This window comes from Populus alba, chromosome 11 (assembly GCF_005239225.2).
Source record: "Populus alba chromosome 11, ASM523922v2, whole genome shotgun sequence".
NCBI classification, from domain to species: Eukaryota; Viridiplantae; Streptophyta; class Magnoliopsida; order Malpighiales; family Salicaceae; genus Populus; species Populus alba.
The window spans coordinates 11,477,416-11,493,961 of NC_133294.1; the positions used below are offsets into that span (position 1 = coordinate 11,477,416).

Genomic DNA, 16,546 nt, shown 5'->3' on the forward strand with positions numbered 1-16,546 from the left:
TTAAATATTATCAAGAATTCATGATGTTAATTTATGTTAACAACAAATCAAGTTCCTTTCATAGCACAGGTGTAGGTAATACCATACGGTTGGCCTATGAGAGTGCCAAGCATTTGTTGTACCAAGTGTTATACAACACAAATGTAGATTAACCATTTAACAAGCAAGGTATTAAGAATTAGTAAGATAAAAAGATAAGACATGTTAATATTAAACATTAAGGTCCATGTTGAGTTTACACTATATTTATTCTTACATCATTAGTGAAACCTTTTCACCTTGACATAATAAACTTAGCTAAACATAATGAAGAAGAGAAACATAAATAAGCAAAATAAAAACATAAATAAGATGCAAGTTAACTAAGTAAAGGAAAGGAAATGAAAAGCATAAACAAGATATTAATGAAAGTAAAACTTAAGAATTACAAAAAAAATATAAAGAGAGAAATAAAGAGCATGATCTTGATCTGAACAACTAAGATGCCTAAATGCATGGCAAATACCTCCTTTTATAGGCTAAAATTTGGAACTATTGATTTGATGACTAATTGTTGAGTAGGTGGCCAACTCTTGACTTGGTGAAAATCCTTATCTTCTTATGTGAATAAAATGTCATTGCTAACATCAAAACTAGATCCACTTGTATTCATGAATGTTTGATCTTTTTGTTCTTGGCCGTGACCCTCCCCTAATGTTTTAAGGGTCGAAACTTTGTCCCTTTTTGTTTTCAACTCATGGCTCACTTTCTTTCTCTATTCCTCACATCCTCACCATGTCAACTTGTTTTTCCATTTTAGTTGAATCTTTTTGTTCCTCCACTTTGGCTGAAACATGTTGCTCTTCCTCATAACCCTTCTTCAATTGAATTTAATCTACATACACTTGCTTTGGTGAGAGTGGGGCAAGTGTTTCATCCTTCTCCAATGAATACTTTTCTTAAACCCATCGTGCTTGGCTTTTCTATCAAATTGCCAAGGCCTTCCTAGTAACAGATAAGTAGAATGTATAAGCACAACATCACATAACACTTCATCCTTATATTTGCCTACTGAAAAAGAAATCATTACTTGTTTATTCACCCTAACAACGCCACATTCATTAAATCATTGAAGCTGATAAGGCCTCTCATGCTTTATGGTATTAAATCTCAACTTTTTAACCAAAGTAACACTAACAACATTAGTACAACTACCACTATCAATGATTATACTACATACCTTATCGTTGATTAGACATCTAGTATGGAAGATGTTCTCCCTTTGTTGCTCCATATCATCCTTCTTATTCTGAACACTAAACGATTGTCTAATCACTAAAATTTTATCACTAACAGCATACTCTAAATCACTAGCATCCTCCTGTGGTGGTATGTCATCACAATCAGACTCCTCACTAGTGGACATAATCTCTTCATCATCCCTTAGAAAAATAACTCGTCGATATGCACACTCTGATGCATTGTGTCCTGATTAGTACTTAAAAGTGCATGTTTATCAAGGTTTTATATCATCATTTTGCACTTGAAGTATCAATAACTCCTTAACGAAAGCATGTTTTATAATAACAAGTTTGATATTATAAGATACCTTAATTTATGGTAAATGCTCATTTTAAATGCAGGACTATCACATAAATAAAAGGATTGATTGATGAGTTTAAGCATTGAAAGTTAAAGGACAAAGAGATGGCCAAACTTAGAAAAGAGATGTCGGTGCAGTCCAAACCGGAACATTGCTTGGTAATTGGATCATATCTGGAGCTCTAGATCTCGGATTTAGGTCCATTTTATATGGATGGAAAGGTAAAACATAGGCCTACAACTTTCATTTGGACACCAAGATCTAAGAAGGCCGTTTTCAAGTCCAAATTATAGGAACAACAAAGAAGTCCGAAGCTGTCCTGCAGCCCAGACACTATTTAGTGTTCAGCCCATATCTTGAGTTCTAGAAGTCCAAATGACCTCATCTTTTTTTTGTTGGAAAGCTAAGACAATTTCCTAGAACATTCCCGAGGATTCTGGGCAAATTATGATGTTAGCAATGACGTCTTGTTCAGACAAGAAGATAAGGATTGTCACCAAGTCAAGATGTGGCCACCCACTCATCAATTAGTCAACAAATCAATAGTTCCAAATTTTGGCCTATAAAAGGAGGCACTTACCATGTATTGAGGCATCTTGGTTTGCAGATCAAGATCATGCTCTTGCTTTCTCTCTTTGTATTGCTTATGTTTTGCTTTCATTAATATCAAGTTTATGCACTTCATTTCCTTTCCTTTACTTAGTTAACTTCTTTCTCATTTATGTTCTTATCTTGTTCATTTATGTTTCTTTCTTTTATTATGTTTAGCTAAGTTAATTATGTCAAGGTGAAAAGGGTACACTAATGGTGTAAGAATAAGTATAATATAAACTTAACATGGACCTTAACGTTGGATACTAACATGTTTTATATTTGTTATCTTGTTCACTTTTAATACTTTACTTGTTAAATGGTTAATCTAGATTTATGTTGTATAACACTTGGTACTTTCATAGCCCATACTTGGTACTTTCATAGCCCATACTGTATGGTATAACCGACACCTGAGCTATGAAAGGAACTTGATTTGTTGTTAACATAAGTTATAATCATGAAGGCCTGCCAACATTTACAAGTATTAGCTTTATTCGAATAAGATAACTAATGTAATCATGTTAACAATTTATAATCTGATTGGAACCTCCTTTATGTGTGGTTTCCAATTGAGTAATAAGAGTTTATATTATACTTGTTTGAAGTACCATTAGTGGATCCTCTAACCTTGACATTTATTTTTATCGTTGTTTAATCCTTACATTAATCTTTCAACTCAAAGTTCTCATTAATTTCTTCCTTCTCTTCTTTATTATTGTTGTTGTTGTTGTTATTATTATTATTATCTGTTCATAAACTCAGTATATAGGCTGGAAACCTGTGACCCGATCTTTTAGATCATTCTCAGGTATAACAACGCCACGTACTGAGTATTATTATTATTACTAGTACTAGTACTACTATTGTTATTATTATCGTTATTATTGTTATTGTTGCGTTGTTATTTATAATTTATAAAATTAACCTCTCTGTGGTTCGACCCCGGTCTTGCCGGGTTATTTATTACTTCGACACTCCTTCACTTGGGAGAAGACATCAAGCTTTTGATCGTGTCATGTCCCAATCCCTAACACTTGAAATACTTTATATCACAATTATGCTTTGGTTGGACCTCTCCCTTAAGTTTTTGATCATTTGTCGTAACCTGATTCTTAGTGAAGGTAGGTTCAGCATTTTTAGAAATCACTAATGGCTTCGTTAGTGCACTACCCTCTCTCCAGTAATTCATTCTCCAACTCGAAGAAGACCCTATATAAGCTCCAAATCGTGTACTACCCTTCCTTTTCAACTGTCCTTCAACCTTAATGGCTAAATGTACTAACTCCTCCAAATCAACATATGATTGCAACTCCACAACATTAGTTATGCCTCTATTCAAGCCATTCAAAAACCTAGATATAGTCACTTCCTCATCTTTATTAACATTAGCCCTAATCACAGCCATCTCTAATTCTTTATGATACTCCTCCACACTCTTATTACCTTATGTAATCATTTGTAAATGATTAAACAACTCCCGATAATAGTGTTTAGGAACATACCTTTTTTTCATTATTGTCTTCAACTCTTCCCATGTGCTGACTAGTCTTTCTCTATTCCTTCTTCTTTCTACCACCAATCTCTCCCACCAAACCATGGCATAGTCAATAAACTCCACTACAACTAACTTAACCTTCTTCTCTTCCAAGTACCTATGAATGTCAAAAATCATCTTTACCTTTCTCTTCTACTCTAAGTAAGCTTCAGGGTTAGTTTTTCCTTTAAATGCTAGGATTTTCAACTTAATACTACCCAAATTTTGATCTACATCACCCAATTCATCAAAATTTCTCCTATGCCTAGAATCCCTGACTGGCAGAATTCTATCCTCATTGCCCGAGTCTCATACAATTCATTCCTATGTATATGGAACTCACTACCACGGTTAAAATCATCTTCGGCTCCTTCTGTAGAGTTTCCACCAGCACTCTCCTTCTTCTTAGCTTCTCTACTATTTTTCCTAAAACCACTTTCAACCTTAGTCTCCAATTTTTCAAACCTATCTTCAAACCTACTCATCATCTCTCAAAACATGAACTTCATCTGTTTTTGCATTTTAGATAGCCCATCCTCTAGAACTCCTCTCTTTTTTGGTGACATTGCTAGAAGACATTATTTTTTTATGTACCTGCACGAAATTGTTAGCAATAAAAAAATAATAATACCTCGCACACTCGTGTTTCACACAAAAATATAAGCTTTTCACTCTAATATGCTCACCACGCCTCTCTCCTCTCTTTTTTTTTCCTTTTTTTTCACTCAAAATTACCTTTATTTAGTTCTTAAGATCACTTAGCAACAATTTCACAAAAACAACCAACTATGTAGTGAATTTATAAACCCAATATAGCCTCAAGAACCAAAGAATTACGAAACTAACAAAACAAAACTCGATGACAAATTCACCAATAGAAATGCAAATTTGTACGAATAATATGATGATTGGAAGACACGAAATAATAATAATAAAAAAAAAATCAAAAAAGAGCTAAACAATTATGAATGATCAAAAACTAAAAGAAATTTCCAGAAACTCAAGAAATCAACTACCTACCTAAAATTTCAAGAAACACAATCAAGACTATCAAATTGCCTAATGATCAAGGTTTCTTCAAGAATGTATTCAGCCAAAACTCAAACAAAGTGATTTTTTTTTCTTTCTATTTTTTTGTACGACAGCAATCAAGATTTCAAGATCAAGCTTGCCTTTTTTTTATGTATATATGTATATATTTCTGAAAGAACAAAACAAATCAAGAATTAAGTGTGTATGCTGATTTTGATCAAGGAAGCATGAAAAGAACACTAACTTATGATTAAGTGTTCAACAAAGCAATAAGATGTAAGATCCCTAATTTTTTTTTTTAATATATAGGTGGTCGAATCTATCAAGAATCAAACAAGAAACAACAAAGACTCAAATTGAAGGATATAACATGTGACTAAATCAGCTCTGATACCAACTGATGCAAACCCTAGCGGAATTTAATGGAATTCGCAACCCCCAAATCAATCTAATCCAAGTTTGTTGAGATTTAAATGAGCTTATCACAATGGAAGACTTGCTCCAAGGCAATAAGACTATAAACCAACTTGATCACAATGCATACACATTGAGACGAGCAAAGAAAGTATAAATTCACAACAAAGAATGGTCAATTCTTTGAATAGTTGAAAGTTCAATCAAGAACCAAGATTACGCAACCAAGAAGTCAGCTACAATGCTGAAATTATCATAAAAAGTCTGCCCTAAAATTATTCCTAAATAGTATTTAAACTCCAAGCTAAAACCCTAGTTTTCCTAATAGACCTCACATAAGCCCAATTTAAATAATAATCAACCTAAGCTAAAACTAGTCCAAACTAATTAAAAAATAAATAAACAAGTCTAAGACCCAAATAAAATGTCTCATCTCAAAATAAATAAAGTTTGATTGCCCAACTAATTAAATAAGACAAGTTTGTTGTTTTCGTATTCTATTCAACAACAGCAAAAGCTCAACTTAAAATGGATGATTCTCTCTCTTCTTAATGAATTAGAAGGTGTTCCATATTGATTAGTACTTAAAAATGTATTTTTATCAAGGTTTTATATCATCATTTTGCACTTGAAGTATCAATAACTCCATAACTAAAGCATGTTTTATAATATCATATATGATAATATAAGATACCTTTAATTTATAGTAAATGTTCATCTTAAATGCAGATCTATCATATAAATCAAGGAATTGATTGATGAGTTTAACCACTGAAATTGAGAAAACAAAGAGAGGGCTAAGCTTAGAAAAAAGATGTTGGTTAACTCCAAATTGGAACATCATTCGATTATTGGATCATAACTAGAACTATAGAACTTGAATTTAGGTCTGCTCTATATGGATGGAAAGCGAAGACATAGGCATAAAATTTTAATGCAGAGTCCAAAATTCAAAAAGGTTGTTTTAAAGTTCAAATTGTAGCAACAACGGTGAAGTCAGAATCTGTCATACAGCCCAGACATTATTCAGTGTTTAGCCCATATCTCGAGTTCTAGAAGTCCAAATGCATCGATTTTTTTTTTTTTTTTTGAAAAGATGAGATAATTTCCTAGAACTTTCATGACATAAATCTGTTCAAATTCTGACGTTAGCAATGGTGTTTTTGGCAGACAAAAAGATAAGGATTGTTACCAAGTCAAGAGATGGTCATCCACTCAATAATTAGTCATCAAATCAATAGTTCTAAATTTTGGCCTATAAAAGGAGGCATTTTCCATGCATTTAGAGATCTTGGTTTTCATATCAAGATCATGCTCTTTATTTTTTTCTTTATATTTTTGTAATGTTTAAGTTTTATTTCATGTTATATTTTCCTTAATCTCTTGTTTATGCTTTTCATTTCCTTTATTATACGTATGTTCTTTTGTTGTTTATTTATGTTTCTCTTCTTCATTATGTTTAGCTATGTTTATTATGTCAAGGTGAAAAGGTTTCACTAATGGTGTTAGGATAGGTATGATATAAACTCAAAATGAACTTCAATGTTTATATCCAATAAAGTTTGTTATTAACATGTCTTATCTTTTTATCTTATTAATTCTTAATACCTTGCTTGTTAAATGGTTAATCTTATTAATTATTAACAGTGTCTGGGCTGTAGAATAGATTCAGTCTTCTCTGTTGTTGCTATAATTTGGACTTGAAAATAGCCTTTTTAAATCTTGGACTCCACATGAAAGTTTTAGGCCATGTCTTACCTTTCCATCCATATAAAGCAGACCTAAATCCAAGATCTACAGCTCCATATATGACCCAATTACCAAACAATGTTCCAGTTTGGACTGAACCAGCATCTCTTTTCTAAGTTTGGCCCTCTCTTTATCCTTTCATTTTCAGTACTTAAACTCATCAGTCAAACCTTTCATTTATGTGATAGGCCTACATTTAAGATGAACATTTATCATAAATTAAAGGTATCTTATATTATTAGTTATGTTATTATAAAACATGTTTTAGTTAAGGAGTTATTGATACTTCAAGTGCAAAATAATGATATAAAACCTTGATAAAAATATACTTTTAAGTACTAATCACCCGACCCATAGAGGGCGTTTAAGCTGTTCTTGAATGTAAAACCGAGGGAAGATGTGAGCCACAATCCTAACTACTTGTACATATATATGTTTTCAAAAAAAAAAAAAGAACAAGAGAGAGAGAGATTCCAGTTGGCCTATATATAAGTGGTATGATTGCATTTTTAATTTCTCATCTATAAAATCTTCTCCCTTTCTCTTCATTTCTACTTCACACATTCAATAGATATAGAAGTGTGTAGAAATGGCAGGTTCCTCAAGTCATCATTTAAGAAATATTTGTGTTTTTGGTGGATCCAGTCTTGGGAAAGTAAATGAGTTTTTAGAATCAACAAATCATCTTGGTCAGATACTAGCTGAGAGAAAGATTCATTTAGTGTATGGGGGAGGCAGCCTTGGGTTAATGGGGGGTGTCAATAGCTGTATTTTTAGGAGGCAGTCAAGTCCCTAAAGCTTTGGTAAAAGGAGACATCATTGGAAAAATAATTAAAGAAGAACTACAGTTTTCACAATGTCTGATTGATTGAATGCAATGTTTAACCATGCTAACACCTTAATTGCCTTACCAAGTAGTATAGGCACATTGGAAGAGATCTTTCATATTTCTTCTTCGACCCAACTTCACATTCACCATAAACCTATAGGTTTGTTAAATGTTAATAGTTTTTATGATAATTTGTTATATTTTCTTGATCAAGCTGTGGAACAATAATTTCTAACGTCGACACGACAAATCATAATCTCTGCTGCTACTGCTGAAAAATTGATTGACCAACTACAATCTTTCATCCCTGTAATTAATCCCTCAATGAGTCGCATAAATTGGTCAACTAAGAAAAGCTGTAAAAAGCTTAGATTGGATTTGAGCCTTTGTTTGTGAAGTCTTGTGTCTTTTGGTTTTATTAATAGCATATTATTTTGTTTTGTTATTTCTTATATTTGTTTAAGTGTGTTTCAGGTTTGTCAGTGTTCGTTATTTCAGATGATGTCTTCTATACTCTCTCTTTCTATCCTAGGACATTGAGGACAATGCCTCGTTTTGGTTGGGGAGGGAGAGGGTAGTAGTTGACATTTAAAAAAAAAAAATAACTTACTAACTGTTTTTGCTATTATTAAAACCAACTAAAAAAACTGTTATTAGGATGACAAAGTAATGAGGAATTTTATTGACTCTTGAGACGCATCTTAATAAACATTTTTCAATGGTTATTTGCAATATTCATAACAAGGTCTATCGCATACTTCTTGAAATATTCAGGTTTACAAACTCTCATATTGTTATCACTTGATTGTGCTCATATACTCATTTAACAAGTATTCATAAACCTTCATTTTCATACACACTTTAACATATGATTATGGGTTGCATATTGAATTATTACATTATTTATGTTCTTTTATTAAAGGTAACAACTAAGGGAAATGGATAGTATATAATTTGCAAAAAAATAATAATAATATGTAATTAATTAAATAAATAAAAATATAGATAAGTTTGGTTTCATAGCCTCCCTAACCTAAGCAATGAAGCCCAAAGGGGTGTTTTAACACCTAATACCCTAAAGTCAACTGACTTGGGAGCTATTGGCCTAGTGCTTGTTACATGGGTTAAGGAGAAAAGCTTAAGGGAATCAAACATTGCACTATCTACGTATCAGTATCTGTAACCCGAGTTACTAAGCTCGTAGGGGTGTCTCAACACCTAATGCCCTAAGACCAACTAGTCTGGGAGTCATTAGCCTAAAGCTCATTACATGAGTTAAAGATGCATTGTGTTTTAAGTTATATATATATATATATATATATATATAATGAGAGTTTGTTATTTGGATAAATTAATAGAAGTTGAATGATGAATGCCTTGTTTTATGGAACTTGCAAATTTTTTTCTATTTTAACTCTTTGATTACTAGGGACTAGTAATAAGTTGGTTGGCGAGTGTGATTATTACTTAAAAGTGTATTTTTATCAAGTTTTATATCATCATTTTATACTCGAAGTATCAATAACTCCTTAACTAGAGCATGTTTTATAATATCATATCTAATAATATAAGATACCATTTATAGTAAATGTTCATTTTAATTGTAGGCCTATCACATAAATGAAATGATTAATTAATGAATTTAACTACTGAAATTAAGAAGACAAAGAGAGGGCTAAGCTTAGAAAAGAGATTCTGGTTTAGTCCATACTGGAACACTGTTTAGTCATTGGGTCATATTTGGAGTTGTAGATCTTGGATTTCAGTTTGGTTTATATGGATAGAAAGCTAAGACATAAGCCTAAAACTTTCATACAGAGTCCAAGATTCAAAAAGGTCGTTTTCAAGTTCAAATTGTAGCAACAACGGAGAAGTCAGAATCTATCCTGCAGCCCATACATTGTTCAGTGTTTAACTCATATCTCAAGTTCTAGAAGTCCAAATGCACTAATTTGTTTTTCGTTGGAAAGCTGAGACAAATTCCTAGAACTTTCATGAGTACAGATGGTTCCAATTCTGATGTTAACAATCACGTTTTGTTCAGATAAGAAGATAAGGATTTTCACCAAGTCAAGAGTTGGCCACCCACTCAACAATTAGTCATCAAATCAATAGTTCTGAATTTTGGCCTATAAAAGGATGCATTTGTCATGCATTTAGGCATCTTCGTTTTCAGATCAAGATCATGCTCTTTATTTTTTTATATATATTTTTATAATGTTTAAGTTTTATTTCATGTTATATTTTTCTTAATCTCTTGTTTATGCTTTCATTTACTTTACTATACTTATGTTGTTTATTTATGTTTATCGTCTTCATTATGTTTAGCTAAATTTATTATGTTAAGGTGAAAAGGTTTCACTAATGGTGTTAGAATAGGTATAATATAAACTCAACATGGATTTCAATGTTTATATCCAAGAAAGTTTTTTATTAACATGTCTTATCTTTTTATCTTACTAATTCTTAATACCTTGCTTGTTAAATGGTTAATCTAGATTTGTGTTGTATAACACTTGGTACAACAAGTGTTTGGCACTTTCATAGTCAACCGTATGGTATAACTTACACCTGTGCTATGAAAGCAACTTGATTTGTTGTTAACATAAGTTAACATCATGAATTCTTGACAATATTTAAAAGTATGGTGTTACTAAAATAAGATAATTAATATGATCATGTTAAAAATTTATAATAAACTATTAAAGATAAATCATCCAATTGGAACCTCATTTGTGTGTGATTTTCAGTTGATTAATAAAAAAGTTTATGTTATACTTATTTCTAATACTATTAGTGCATCCTCTAACCTTGACAACTGTTTTTATCATTGTTTAATCTTCTCATTAATCTTACATCTCAAAGTCCTATTTACCTTATCCTCATCATCATCATCATTATTTATAATTTATATAGTTAACTTTTATATGGTTCGACTTCGTCTTACCAGGTTATTTATTACTTTAACACTCCTGCACTTGGGATAAGACATCAATCTTTTGATCGTGTCACATATACTGTTAGAAAGGTATGGAAGTCTAGTTTCCAAAATAACTGAAATCATATCAACATTTGATTTATAGCTCCAGTTATGACCAAAAGAGTAACAAAAGGTCAAACTGTCCGAATCTAGTCTTCTTCTCTCAATCCTTTTGTAATGGTTTTAGTTTCACCAACAAGCCCATCTTGAACATGAATCAGATTAATCAAGGCTTGCTCTTTATTATTACAAATCCTCTTGAAGTCCACCTTAACTCATGTCTCTTGAAGAAGTACATTGAAAAGCTTCTTTCAATTTTTTAGCCCTAAGCCTAGTAACTGAACCAATTAGAATCTCTAATGGATCCTTTGATGGGTGGATCACATCACTTATATCTTGTGCATTCTATAATGGGTTCATAATTATTTATTTTGATGATATATTGATTTACAGTAAAGTATTAATGATCATATAAATTATTTATGATAGATACTCTGTGTACTTGGAAACAAAAGTTTGTACGCTAATCTAAAAAGTACGATTTTTGCATGAAAAAGATTGTTTTTATTAGATATGTTGTTAGTGCGAGGATGACTTTTGCATGAAAAAGATTATTTTTAATAGATATGTTGTTAGTGAGAAGGTACAGAGATGGAAGATATTACGTGTAAAGCTATAAAAAAGCAGCGTGCACATAAGAGGGGAAGTGAGTTAAGAAGTTTGCAATTAAGGTAACACCGGGCAATTAAGGTAGATTTCAATATGATAGAAGAAAAGGTGGCAGATTGATAAAAGCTTTTCTCATTTCTAACAGCAAAGGTCACTAACGACAAACACATGGACTCTGGGTATTTTCGCTTACCAAAACACCCATGCCATACCTCTTAAGATTCTACACCATACACATAATAAACATGCAATTGCTGCTCTTTCTCCCCAATCAAACTCCCCCCCGGGGCTTAATAAAACAGAACCAAGACAGACACCCACAGCCCAAGCCCTAAACCAAGCCCTCCAAATCCAATCCTCCTCGCCCCTGAAAACCATACCCGAACATCGTCCACCACTGGCCCACACAACGAGCTCATATCATCACTCCTGGTGTTGTAGTACACGCTATAAAATGCAATACGGGTCCTGTCGGCCTTGGCTGTGAAGTTGAGGTTAGCAACCTGGAAGGTGGAGTTGGAGTCGGGTGTGTAATGGATATTTTGGGCCTGATCACCGGCGAAGGCCATGACTGCAAGTGGCTGCTTGCATTTGTCCCCAGCATGGCCCAAGGCAAACGACATCGTGTAAGGCTTGCTGGGTGTTGTTTCAACCATTTGTGAGATTATGCCTTCCTTGCCTGAGAGCAATTCAATGGCACGTTTGCCTTGTGGAACGGAGTAATGATAAGAGTCTATGTAGCGGACAGCCCTGTATGATTCGATAATCCACCCGGGCAACGACGACGTTTCCTCATCCAGTTTGGTTGGGAGCAGGACTCCGAGTGAAACGTTATTAAACATCCAGGGGCCTTCCTCATAATCACCATTAATTACTGCATTGTCTGAGGAGAGAGAGAAAGCAAACAATCCCTTAATTATCAATCAAAGCATCTAACATTATAATTGCCTAGGTTGACGTGCCTTGAATCCTTGAGTAAATTCAATTTGACAAAAAGGAGGAGAACCCAAGCAAGAAAGAAAGAGGCCCCAGACCCCACAACACATTGGATGCTCATGATCTAAATCAAAACGTCAAAAAGCATCAGCTGAACGCTGCCCCCACGTACTACTACAATATAGAGGTAGGTGCAGGAAAGGGTGGGTGTATATGGAAATTCAAAAGAGCAGGCAAAAGCAAGATTGTACCTTTGGGTCGCTCAGGAGTGAAAAGCTTTTTGATCGCAATATCATCGATAATAGGCCCACAAGTAGGGTCATCTTCCATGCCGGGATTCGAGAAAACCAACCTCACTTTATCCTCCGGTGCCTCAAAAGCCAACGCGTATGGGTCCCACCCTTGCACATTATACAATGTCTGCAGGTCTATCGTCTGTGATGCAGGTGGCACTGACACGTTTAGGGATTCCAGTTGTGCGCACGTGCGAGCCGCGCTGAACGTGACCGAGTATATAGATCCCTTCTCGACCGTCAATTCCTGGCTGATATCCGCGTCATTCCCCAATCTTACTGCGTGTGCACCTCGTGGTACAATGAGGATCATCGCACCTTGTTTTTGTCCAGAGGACACCAGCTCTACGGTGCCGTTTGTTTTCCACCCTGGAATTTCGGTGGGCCCTTCAACCAGGGCCTCGTCTTTGGGGAAGCCAGTGATCGGTGGCGTTTCAAAATCACCGTTTGTCACCAACCCTGAAATAATAACATGGCATTACACATCGAAAAAGCATCAAATTAACTTCGTCACTTTTCTACGGAATTATTGATTAATTTTGTGCTTTTTACTTCTACTTCAAGGTACGCATAGCAACGGCTACAAAGCATGGGGCGTCTGCTGATGTAAAAGCACGGGATTATTGGTCCGCGAAATTATTGGTCTATTATATTTAGATCTGAATATAAATATAATAAACAGTGGTAGGACAAGGGGCAGATACATTTCAATGTCTGGTAAAGCGTTTTTCTATGGTCAAGATACAGTCAACTCTTGGCCCACGATACACAAGGACGTGACAAATCACAGGGTCCAACAGTGAAGATGCCGCACCAACTGGCTTACTAAACAGCAAGCACAGTAGTTAGGAGGACATTTTTTTGTTCTTTGAGCAATAAGGAAACAGCTCCTGTCAAGATATGCCCTAATCTCTGCCCGGAAATTCTTGAGAGAACAAAAACCATCCACATGCCTCTTTTTTTTATTTTTATTGGGAACTGATGTCGAAGCAGAGAATAATGCTCCGAATTGAAGCATTCAGACCCTGTACCCTGTGAACTCATGTACGTAAAACCAGTGACGAAACAACGATTTTAGGAATATGGACACCATATGATATTATTTGAATACATTTTAAAAAATATTTATAGAATAACAGGAGATTTGGAGGGCACACAGTGCATGTTTTAAATGAAATAAGCTATAAAATTTCAAGGATAGCAGAATGAAAAACTTGTTAAAGTCAGTAAAAACACTCCACTCTATCTCAAATAAATTGTAGCTAACATTATTCTTAATAGAAATGAAGTGGAGAAGAAGCAGCAAAATCCATGATGGATAATCTTATCTTATCTGGAGGAGCCTCAGAAATGAAAAGCGGAGAGCTCATGGCCGGACAAAACAAGGAGAAATTTATTTTCGTTTTTCGGCCTTTGGTTTTTTGGAATCTCAACTACGCCGACAAAGTAATGATGGGATGTGAACACACTTATAACACCCAATTGAATCAGATGCCGCGTGCAGCTCATGGACCCTACTACACCGTTTTGGCCCATCTTTAGGTTTTTGTTTTTCTACCCTTCCAGCTCCCCTAGACCCTCCTAGTCTCGACCACCTAAGGTTCCCATGTTTACTCTCTCCCACTTTTTTCAAGGCTAGCGATTTTACCGGCGCTGGAAAATCAAAAGGATTGTAAACAAAATAAAATAGCTTTAGCCCCAGCGTGCTCTACGGAAAGAACCCTCGTCACCTTGCTAACTTATGCCAGCATTAACTAATTTTTGGCGGCAGAATGTTCCACTCTGGTAATTTTACCCATCCTAAATGACGAGGAGAGAACGGGCAACATGTATATATACAACAATAATATTAGTATCTGGGAGGTTCCCATGTCTAGAAATTGGGTGATTTTACCCCCATTATTAAGTTTAGGTCTAAATACTTTGGAGAAGACAATCACCGTATTCTGCCAACATTTGAAATAGCGATCATCTCACAAGTTAATTGCAATATTGGTTGGAGAAAGAAAGGGAAAGACAAAGGGTTAGTGCATCCATATTGGATATACCATGGGGGCAAATGCCAAGTGACCAAACAAATTCAAGACCTTAGTATATTAACTACTTTTCAACGGTCTATTAACCTCTATTTTATTTATACATAAAAAAAATGCAATTCATTTCCTTAAACATTCTTCTGTGTGTTCAAACTGAAGTTCAGAATCATTACTTTGCAAGATATGATCTATAAGTTTATTGGTCAATTTTCTGGTAATCTCTATTCCAATTATGTTTTATATAATTAGCTCCATGAACTTCCTAGCATGTCTCCGGAGTGCCACAAAAAAGAGCCGGCAACCTTATAACATCAAAACTTAAAATATCATGTCATGGAGACTCAAAATGTTTCCATGGCTATTATAGTTTCAAATGACGGGGCTATTATCCGCGAGCTTCAACTTTGAGTTTTTATTTTATTTGAAATTGAAAACAGATTTCTCAAAATGTTTTTTATTTTATCTTAAAAGCACGCCGCAATGACAAAGATTTCCTTAGAAAACTACCATGATGAAATTAGTCAAGATTACAATAAGCAGTCGAATTAACTAAGAAATAAAATTAAAAGATGATTTTGCCAGAAGTTTATTTCTTCCCCTGGAAAAAAAAATCTCACAAGACCCTTAAAAGTTTCTTTTCTGTAAATAACTTGGTTTAGCAACTGTAACTCATCTACTCCATCGTCTCGCATAAAAAAATGGTATGCACTTGTTATTTAGAAACAAGACACCCATTGAATTACAGGTAAGGAGGTAAGTCTAACTGTAGAAGGATGTAGGGAAAATGTAAATCAGATCTCAAAAATAGCAATAACCCATAAAGCATATATACATATCTACCAAACAAGAAGCATCTACTAAACTACTTGTAATGGAGTAAGAAAAAAGGTATGCACTTGTTATTTAGGTTTGAAAGAGAAAAGGAGTAAGAAATGGAAACGAAACAAGAAAGAAAACACTTACCATCTTCTCCAAGTATTGCAGAAGCAAAAAGAGCAAAGAAGAGCATAAACAGAGTGAACCATTTGCTTCTTGTTGAGCTTCGAAACATCTTCTTGGCTAAGTATTCTCGCTCTCAATCCTACTTTCAGTGTATATGAGTGTGTTTGCGCGTTTGCTCTGTTCTGCAGAAGGACAGAGGCAGAGGGGGTGTCTTTATATATATCCAAGATTCCAGCTTTATCGTCTTTACTCGCTGCGCTCTCTCTCTCTCTCTCTCTCTCTCTCTCTCTCTCTCTCTCTAATCTATTTTTTATTTTTATTTTTATTTTTATTGCCTTTAGCTCGAGTATCGATTATTTGACAAAAAGGGTCCTTTCATACTTGAAGAATGAGGGAAGAAGAAAAAAATATGTTCAGAAAATTGTTAATTTTAACAACAGTCCGTGTTTTAAGAATCGTGGTCCGCCGTAAAACTGTACTTCGACAGTGTTTAATGCCTCGTGACTGTATTTATTGGTAAGTAAAATAAAAAGAAATTCGATGCCCGTTTCCTATTGGACCCCCCTCTTCCCTCTTCGAGGATTAGCAATTGTTTTATTTGCGAAAAATATTAGGAAGAAATTGTACAGATTAATATATTCTTAGCGACCAATAAGTAAAGTATGTGTGATCTTTTTTTACAATTTATTGGACTTGAACCGATGCCTTTGAGAACACATTAAATTATTTAGAATGCAACAATTTAATATAAATGATACTTTATTATAAAGAAACTAATATTGATTGAATGATTTAAAAATATTCATTAAAAGTGAAATTCGATGTTTTCTCATGACAACAATCTTATCATTAAATTTGATCGAGGCACTTACTCATATGCATTCCCTTATTCTAGGGGCACTGCTTTAAAAAGTTGGTGCAAAATTCAAATTTATTGAAAGGCATCCCTAAAAATA

At 34.1% G+C, this 16,546-nt stretch overlaps 1 protein-coding gene across 1 annotated transcript; it reads right to left on the reverse strand.

The window, feature by feature from the left end:
• Positions 1-11,499: 11,499 nt before the first annotated feature.
• Positions 11,500-15,798, reverse strand: LOC118035366 (protein BIIDXI). The gene is made up of 3 exons (XM_035040916.2): positions 15,612-15,798; positions 12,571-13,071; positions 11,500-12,266 (listed from the first exon to the last, which is right to left on the reverse strand). Exons 1-3 carry the CDS (start codon positions 15,697-15,699, stop codon positions 11,674-11,676), a joined length of 1,182 nt encoding a protein of 393 aa, XP_034896807.1. The 5' UTR covers positions 15,700-15,798; the 3' UTR covers positions 11,500-11,673.
• Between the last annotated feature and the right edge of the window lie 748 nt (positions 15,799-16,546).